Source organism: Coffea arabica, chromosome 10e (genome assembly GCF_036785885.1).
Source record: "Coffea arabica cultivar ET-39 chromosome 10e, Coffea Arabica ET-39 HiFi, whole genome shotgun sequence".
NCBI classification, from domain to species: domain Eukaryota; kingdom Viridiplantae; phylum Streptophyta; class Magnoliopsida; order Gentianales; family Rubiaceae; genus Coffea; species Coffea arabica.
This window is the reverse complement of record NC_092328.1, coordinates 47652721-47661723: the sequence shown is the minus strand read 5'-3', so window position 1 is coordinate 47661723 and position 9003 is coordinate 47652721. Positions and strand designations below refer to the sequence as shown.

At 36.3% G+C, this 9003-nt stretch overlaps 2 protein-coding genes across 3 annotated transcripts; one reads left to right on the top strand and one right to left on the bottom strand.

The window, feature by feature from the left end:
• Positions 1-3077, top strand: LOC113712347 (uncharacterized). The gene is made up of 10 exons (XM_027235736.2): positions 1-147; positions 259-320; positions 734-853; positions 975-1074; positions 1162-1242; positions 1380-1429; positions 1513-1663; positions 1734-1790; positions 2602-2723; positions 2826-3077. The coding sequence occupies exons 1-10, from the start codon at positions 133-135 to the stop codon at positions 3034-3036; spliced, it is 969 nt and encodes a 322-aa protein (XP_027091537.1). The 5' UTR covers positions 1-132; the 3' UTR covers positions 3037-3077.
• A 901-nt stretch (positions 3078-3978) lies between these two features.
• Positions 3979-8068, bottom strand: LOC113712346 (probable choline kinase 1). Of its 2 annotated transcripts, XM_027235734.2 has the most exons (10): positions 7931-8068; positions 7737-7806; positions 7535-7575; positions 7051-7413; positions 6282-6403; positions 6006-6201; positions 5350-5467; positions 5180-5227; positions 4447-4547; positions 3979-4329 (listed from the first exon to the last, which is right to left on the bottom strand). In XM_027235734.2, exons 4-10 carry the CDS (start codon positions 7396-7398, stop codon positions 4183-4185), a joined length of 1080 nt encoding a protein of 359 aa, XP_027091535.2. In that variant the 5' UTR covers positions 7399-7413; positions 7535-7575; positions 7737-7806; positions 7931-8068; the 3' UTR covers positions 3979-4182. The 2 variants fall into 2 exon arrangements, with proteins under 2 accessions (XP_027091535.2, XP_027091534.2); XM_027235733.2 differs by lacking the exon at positions 7535-7575.
• Between the last annotated feature and the right edge of the window lie 935 nt (positions 8069-9003).

Below are 9003 nucleotides of genomic sequence, written 5' to 3'. Positions count from 1 at the left end.
AGTCTACGTGGCTGAAAATAAATCCATAGATTGGCTGACAAAGCATTTTCAGCGACGCCCTTTTCTTTCTTAGACATCCCAAATCATGGGAAACTGCAGACCACTTTTCTATCTTCAAATTCTTGTCTTACCATGTTTCTTCTCAAGGTATGCAAAATTTCCTTTCTGGGCTTTTTATTCTTTGTTTTCAATTCCATTTCATTCGTTTAGAATTCAGATTTTTGATGTTTTCTCTCTGGTTTTTCACTGACCTTGTAGACATGGAGAGCAACAGCTTTTGGCTTATTTGGGTACATGAATTTCACAAAATCTGGTTTCATGTAAGTTTTCAATTCCCCAATTATCCACTGATAAACTGATTTCTGTTATAACCGGAAAAAAAAAAAAAAAACCTTTAGCAGTGTCCTGAGTTTTTGATGTGTAGTTTTCTCAATTCTCGAATGAACGTATGAAAAACCTTAGCGCCAGTTAAGATTAACTGAGCCTACCTATGGTCAAGAGAGAATTTATCCTGTATGGCATCAGTTTATGTGTGTTTCTGAGATTTTATACGGTTAAACTTTCTGATCAGTTGATTAGTCTATCTCCACCCGTAAATTTGTGTATTCCTTATGTTTGTGGAGAACAAATCATATCTCATTATTCATATGAAATTTCAAATTCAGCACTTGCATTATATGTAATAGCGACATATATGCAGATAATTAAATCTTTGGGGTTTTGATGAATTCAGAGAACATTCAAAGAAATTTAATCCAGAGGATATGCAAACAAAAATTGAAGGCAAGAACTGTGTTGTCACTGGTGCAAATTCTGGCATTGGCTATGCTACTGCTGAGGGTCTTGCATCACGGTGCGCATTTTGGCTCCATGTGTTCTTGTTTTATCTTTTATGATTTGTTGCTCTTCTTGAAATTTTAGAAACTTTTGGAATGGTTTGGTGATAATATTAATAATGTCTGATATATGGCCAGTGGGGCTAATGTGTATATGGTATGCCGGAACAAGGAGAGGGGTGAAGCTGCCCTTTCAAAAATTCAGGAGGCAACTGGCAGTAAAAATGTTTATTTGGAGGTAGTTGTTTTTGCAATGCATTTTATGCTAAACGAAGAATTACATTGTTTCGTATTATTATAGGTGGCTTATCCATTATTGATGCAGGTCTGTGATATTTCTTCCATCATCGAAATCAAGTCATTTACTTCCAGATTTTCTTCAAAGGATGTCCCTGTCCATGTTCTGGTAAATTATTGATCTCCTTTTCCTCCTCCGTAATCCTGCTGTTGTTTGGAAGTTCCTATGTACTTGGACTGTAGTATTCAGCTCTCTGACCTTTCTTCTATTGAATGCGTGCTAACCAAAAACTTTGCTTTTTGAAGGTTAATAATGCTGGTTTAATTGAAAATCGGCGTGTGACAACTCCAGAAGGGTATACCGTTTGTCAATTTTCTTTAAAGAACTTGCAATCACTACAGTGAACTGAGAATTTTGGTGTTTGTTTTAAGTCTCCAGATATGAGCTCAATTTTGCTGTTAATGTACTTGGCGCATACACTCTGACAGAGTTGATGCTGCCCTTACTGGAGAAAGCTGCGCCTGATGCTCGTGTTATTACAGTTTCCTCAGGTGGAATGTACACAGCCCCTTTGATGAAAGATCTACAGGTAGGAACCACTCTGAATGCCTCTCCTTAAGATTGACACCTCTATATGTTCTGATATATTGTCTTTGCAGTTTAGCAATAACAACTTTAATGGTGTGGAACAATATGCACGGAACAAGCGAGTGCAGGTACAGCGGAATAGTTTTTGCAAATGAAATGCAATCTTCCCTATTATTCTCCATTCTGAAAAATAGCATCTATTTCTTGTTGAAATATGATTCCCAAATTATGAATCCACTGATTTGTTTCATTGCTTTCTGCAAGTTTTAGACTTTGACCTTGGGGTCATTGTCGCTATGGTTTTGCTGACTAGGGAATTCACAAGTTTAGTAACGTTTAGAAAGCAGTTGATTATAATTTAACTGCAATGGTGATTGGTTCATGTTGCTTGATTTTATCTCATTAGTTCCTTGCTTATGTTTCATTGTGACCGCTGATATCCTGTGCACGTAATACTGTATGCCCTATAATGGAGAGATTTTTTCGATCACATTCTCTGTCATTTTAGGATGTCCAATATACCAGCACATGCTTTGATTCTACTACTACATTTATTATTACATTTTGATCATTTTATTGCATACAACCTTGCCCTGTGTTGGGCTAATAGATCATGTTACAGGCAGGCTAGTTGCCTGAACTATTATTTATTTTCCTGTGCAACCTGTTCCTTTTTCCTTTTTCCCTTTTTCCTAATTCCAGTTTCTTCCCCCCTTCCACCCCCAACAGGCACACACTATCTCTCACTCTCTACATTTTGCGTTATGTGCAAGTCAGCGAATGTGTAGAGCATCGTATCATGAAATCCGGTTCTTGCATCTAAAGTTATTTTAATATGAAACACAAAGATAAAAAGAAATTGCAGCTACAAAAAAAAAAAAAAAAAAAAGTCCAGAACTGCTCCTTTAAGCATGATGATATGTATTTTCTCTTGTGCAGGTTGCACTGACAGAAAAATGGGCTGAAATTTACAAGGACAAAGGTATTGCTTTCTATTCAATGCACCCTGGGTGGGCAGAGACTCCTGGAGTTGCCAGCAGTTTGCCCGGTTTCTCGAATTCGTAAGACTTTTGCACCACTCCTTGTATTGTTATTATCACGGATCCACTATCTGTTCTGGTTAATTATTCTTTTTCAGTGACTTTCCATGACCATGTTTTCAGGATGTCTGGAAAACTTAGAACGAGCCAGGAAGGTGCAGATACAGTGGTGTGGTTAGCTTTGCAGCCAAAAGAAAAACTAGTACCAGGATCATTATACTTCGACAGAGCTGAAGCTCCTAAACACCTGTTGTTTGCAGCTACAAAGGGTTCTCATTCTGCTATAGACTCCATCATTGAAAATCTTCGCTCTATGTCTGGTCTATCCTCTTGAATCCTGCTTCAATTTCGCCAAAGAATTTATATTTTGATCCTTGTGGTGGACCAAACTTAAATTATTGTCCTTCCAACCCCTACTTCGTTAGGTTATCTCTTTTTTTTTTCTTTTCGGGATACGATAAACCTACACTTATTCTATACTAAGGGGAGGGGAGAACCTGAAGAGACTCAAGGAGAATCCGAACGGGTGCATTTTATCCCTTGACCAAGTAGAGTTCTAAACCTCTCTTGGCGGCTAATTACTCCAAGAGTAGTTGGTTTACTTCGTTAGGTTATCAATCCACTCGAAAAAGAAGAAAAAATAAAAATACGCAAGAGATTCTGATGTCGACTTTATTGCTGATTCCAGCTAAAAGTCTTCTTCGTCGGTGGTGGGGATATATGTGATATTGACCCTGCAGACTGATAAATGAAAGGAGGACACAAGACCAAGGCTGGCGGCTTGTAGGACCTGCGGAGGGATGATATTTACACACGATGTAACTTTTTTTTTACAGAATGTATTTTCAGAACAGATAGTGGTGGGCCCCACACTTGACGCGAAAATTGAGTTACATGGTGTAATCTCAGCCGCACAAAATTTTGAGGGCAAATCTTGGCCCTTAACCGTGCAGGGACGGTCATCAGTATGACCGTCCCTGCCCCAAATCCATATTTTGCACATTTAAGTAAATTTACACGCTTATCAGTCGTCATGAACGAAGCAGCAAGTGTGGACACTGGGAGCTTTAATCTGAAGTAATAATGACTGATGATTATACTAGAATTGCATTTAGCTTTTTCTTTACCATTTGTCGTCTCTACAAAAGAACTTTGTTCTCATTCTTGGCAATCAGAGCATATTAAGATATTCAAAATGTCAATTTGGCATGTCTACGAGCATCGATGATTTGCTAATTGGGCGGAGGAGAATAAATTTCTGTGCCGACACTCTTAATTAAGTTACTATAACAAATGGTCCATTTGATTGATTACTTCTTGTTTTGACCATGTGCTCCTTATAATTATGTTCCCTCTGGGCTCACCCAACATGACAAAAAAGTCAACCGGATGAGATGTTGCATTGATATATTGCAACAGTTATAAATACATATAAACTATACAAGATTTGAAACTATAGGAAAAGGAAAGGAGAGGAAAACTAAATTTTAAGTTCTGCTGCTGAATCATTGGTTTCACACAATGAGTCTACTGAGATATCTAAAATCTTGGGTTTCTTGAGCCAGTACTGCTGAAACCTCTGCCTTGCATACTCCATGTAATCAAAGTCAATATTGTTGACATATGCCTGCAAATCCAAACACCAAACCAAAAAAAAAAAAAAAAAAGTTTTCATGTACTTGGTATCTTTCTCCGTCAAAGCAGGCAAATGAAACAGCAAAATCAAACCCTTCAAAATACTTACTGAAATGATTCCCCATAATCCCCAGAACAAATGGTTTGCAAGAGTGTACTTCTCCACGTTGATGGTGAGCTGCTTGACTTCAGCATCAGTAGGTTCATGGCCTGAAAATCATCAATGAACTTGTCAAAAGCTGTCATTATCTTGAAAAAAGGCTCATCAAGCTATTACTAGAAACAATCAAAGCTTACCATTGAATTGTACATCAACCATTTAACAGGTCACTTTCAGCCTATTAATTATGTTAGACAAAATGCTACGACCGGATGAGTATAAATAGGTGGAGAAAACTAGGATTGATTTTGTTGTCACCTAAAACGTGGGTCACTATAACCCACACAAGTATATTGAGCTGCATGGTCATTGACTTTTAGGTAGCTTGAAGGAAATTGGATATCCATTCAAAAGGAATTGGCTATGTAAGCAAGAGATTGTAAGGGCAGGGCTCTATTACTTGCAGAAATTATGAAGTTGACAATTGATATTTTGTTGTTTGCAGTAAAAATCATCTATGGAACCCAGGCCAATGTGTCTAACTTGGCCTGTTAGGTACATGAGCCTAAGCTTTGAATTTTACTGCTTTCTATCAACTCTTAGTTTCTAAACCTAAAAGCTATTGCTTCATATTCTACAAGATTTCACAATTTAGGCAGATTAAGGTAGATAACAGGAGTTTCCACATCCAGGTTCTCATTTGTCACACTGAACAAATAAGATAGGAGCAAATTAGACTAACCTGCAGAACTTAGATATTCACGTACAAACTTTTGGCGCTCCTCCAGACCTGTTTCGAAAATAAGGATGACAAAGTAAATATCTTCATGCTTTGCAGATTGCTCCTAACATACATGATGGAAACGGTAAATGAAGAATTACAGAAATCATCACTTATTAACTTTAACTTACCAGGGTATTTGTTGTAGTCCAAAATATGCGGAGTGTCGGTATGATAATCTGCCACCATCTCACAGAAATGATTTGCGATGTCATAGGCAATTGGATTGTAACTAGAATACTCATAGTCCTGTAAAATGGAAACAGTCAAGCTATAAGATAAAGGAGAGGCCTTTCTCACTGGAGTTTGTTTGCAGTCATTCTCACATACTTCCGCTGTGCTTAATAAACCTTAAAATATTCTGGTAAGAAGAAGCAGCAAGAGCTAATTTTGCAAGTCATGATAAGTGTCTACGAAACGCACAACTCTACCTTTCCAACCTGACACCCCCACCCCTCCAAAGCAGAAAGTATCTTCAAACCAGATGATGTCAAGTGTTTGCCAACCATAAGATGAATACCGAAGCTTAAAGATTAGCATGGTTTCATTGCACTTAACTTCATACATGTAATTACTTCTTTGCAAGATATCAGTCATCTAACGTTCAGTTAAAAGAAAATTTTCATTTAATTGATATCCCTGAAAAGAACCTTGACGACTTCCCACAAAGCACCACATAAAAACTCAGAAAAACCCAATTACAAATAACAGTGTCCGAATTCAAAATAAAACTAAGATTGGCTATAAAAAGAAGTAAAATAGAGCAGAAACCAAAGCAGACACTTACGATGAATGTAATTGATCTGGTCTCTTCATCAATCATTATGTTACCATATTGCAGGTCATTGTGACAAAAAGCGATTTCTTGGTTATCCTGGGACAGCTCCTTTTCCAGTATGCTAATTTCTTTTTCTAACTTCTCCAACCAAAACTCCTTCACATGTTCTAGGTTACACAAACTCTTGGCTTTCCTTAGCCAGTTTCTGAGGAACAAGAAATATCAGTAATAGAGGAACTTCTTTTTCTAAAGCCCTATATTCAATTTTAAGTAGTCAGGTAATACCTCATTCTGCCCCACAGCACAACGTTCTTTGAACCAGGCATATCAAGTTTATGAAATTCTCTCAATTTGGCTGCTATGAGAGCAGAAATTTCAGGGTCACGGAGGTCAGCAGCTGATAGAGTCTGAAAGTCCAAGAGAAATTGAGCAGAGCACTTAGATCAGCAAACCATCATTTAAGGAAGAAAGATTAGCAAGACGAAGGTGTCAGGCTACGGTCTACTGCTTTACGTTACTCAATTAGTTAAGGTAATTCCAAAAACCAGTAATCATACAGGTCCTGAAAATTTAAGTCACTGCCAACCTATTCACTTTTCCTATTTAGTCAATTTTGCCAAAATAATGAGCCAGATTGGTAAAAGCTCCACATACTACAGCTATTAGAGTCAAGCAAAAACTAATCTATCTTTCTGGGCTCATCAGAACAGCACAAATAATTATTGCGATGAGGTTGCAGTCCAGAGATGCTATTTAAGCATCTACACAATCAGAGATGCTTTAAAACACTTTCCAATAGAAAATGCTAGATTTTAGCATTAAATTTTAGATTTAATACTGCTGACAAGTGTCAAAGTCTTTTACCGGTGTATAGGACTTCCAGATCTTTAAAAGTGCAGAACTAGCAACAAAATCAGACTTGCATCAGATAGATAACATTATCTTTCAATTAGCTATCATAACTGTAACAATTTCCGGTCATAGTTCTAATTCTTTACAAACTCGGAAAAAAAAGTATGAGCTTCAAAGTAGCTCTAGACAAAGTTCAACAAACCTTAGCATAAATGAACTCTTCAACTCTTCCATCAGAAAACTGTCCGAGCAACCTAGGTCCATGACCATGGATCGACATACACTCAAAAGTCCTGATTTCCTCATCCCTGTTGAAGAAAAGTTCAACACCTTCACCATAAACACGAACCAAAACTGTTCTTGTATTTTCTTTGCTTTTTGTAGGCCAAGTTACCCTGTAAACCTCATTAGTCATGGCCCCCTTCAGTGGAATCACCTTAAAGGCATTCACATCAATTACATCTGTCCAAGTTGAAGCCAGAGTCAACAGCAACTTCAACAATTCCTCAGGCAAACACCCTTCAACAAATCCATTTGTCTTCACCGCCATCAATCCAACAAAAATCTTCACATCCCACAAAATTTTATCAAAATTAAGTCATCCAACAATACCAACAAAAACAATTCTTGACGAAATCATCCACATCAAATAATGTAATTTCAAGAAATGGCCATTAAAAACTCACCTTAGCAAGGGTCCTTCTTGGAAAAATGAAACTTGAAACAACTATAACATACACACAGGGTTTTTCAGCAGAAAGGCAAAACATGCAAAATTGCAGGCACAAAATTAACAAATTGCCTCCATAAAATAGACCGCGTATAAGCCAACATTTCAAACATCAAGAAAAAGTCACAATTTTTAAGAAAGAACAGCTACGAGCTCACCTAAAATCAAGGACCCTTGTCAGAAAAATTGAATCTTGATAGTAACTAGAATGTAGAAGCAAATTCTTTTCTGCAAAATGGCCAACATGCAAATCAAGATATAGTTAGCCAAAAATAAGAAAGGCCCAGATGAAGAAATGCTAAAATGGTTAGAGCCCTGTTGAATTCAGCAGAAAATAAACAGAAAAACTTACCAAGAACCTAATGGAAAAGGATGATTGCAGAGCTGATGAAACAGAGGCTACAACCTTCAGAAAAAGTCAAATGAAATGAAGAGAGGCAGGGGCACTTGAAAAATTGATCACGAGGGGTATATATAGGCACGAGGGGTTATAAGGCAAAGAAATTTGTGTCTGCTTATCAACTTGCACTTGTGAACTTTGGGATCCGTTTGCAACACGCATTGAACCGCGTGAGCTGCGGTAGCTAATGCGAACTTGACACGTCAGCTATATGCTAAATGCCGGGAAAATTGGGATGGTGAAAGTAAACGGCAAAAACTAACTGACGTACATAAATTTAAAAGGGATAATTTAGGAAACCTCACCTGAGGTTTCTGATAATTTTACTTAACCCCTTAAAATTTTAAAAATATTGTTTACCTCCCCTAATTTTAAATGTTTATAACATTCTCAATCTAAATTCAAATTATATGACTAAAATACTATGTTTAGGAAAGAGAAAATTATTTCATTCTAAAGTTACCTTTTTGTTGTGATTCATTAGTTGTAATGATAAATCAATTTAAAATCTCTTGATATTTGAAAACTTCATAGATTTGTTCTTTAATGAAAATTTATAAGTTTTGGGTTGAGATGTCCTTTACCAAATCTTATTTATAATTTAGAGACAAAATTTAAAATAGACAAATTATAAATAATTAACAAAGCATGTAAAACTATTTGTAATATTGTAAAGATGTAGAAAATAACTTTTTTTTACCTTCTAAATATCTCAAATAAGTTTTAAATGTAATTTTAATTTTGCTTCCTTTTCTAAATTTTGAAGCCATTCATCTAGATAAACAAAAATTAAAGATTCTAAACATTTCATAAAAAATTATTAAATTCAATCAAAATATTTTAAATAAAAAGAAAAATTTTTCTTATTTGGTAATCTAAGGGCACACGATAAGCTTATAACTACATAAAGGTAGGTCCAATATTGAAGTTTCAAAATCAAAGCAACACACCTGAATTGCAACACTTTTGTGAAAAGAAATCTACGCTTTTATCAAAAAAAAAAATAATAACAATCATATCGGGTT

Coding starts and splice junctions, on each gene's coding strand:
- LOC113712347 (XM_027235736.2), top strand. Junction 1,075..1,161: donor GTAAAAATGTTTATTTGGAG/GTAGTTGTTTTT, acceptor TTATTGATGCAG/GTCTGTGATATTTCTTCCAT. Junction 2,724..2,825: donor TTGCCCGGTTTCTCGAATTC/GTAAGACTTTTG, acceptor CCATGTTTTCAG/GATGTCTGGAAAACTTAGAA.
- LOC113712346 (XM_027235734.2), bottom strand. CDS start 7,398: ATGGCGGTGAAGACAAATGGATTTGTTGAAGGGTGTTTGCCTGAGGAA. Junction 4,548..5,179: donor TGAATATCTAAGTTCTGCAG/GTTAGTCTAATT, acceptor GATGATTTTCAG/GCCATGAACCTACTGATGCT. Junction 4,330..4,446: donor GATTATGGGGAATCATTTCA/GTAAGTATTTTG, acceptor TTGGATTTGCAG/GCATATGTCAACAATATTGA.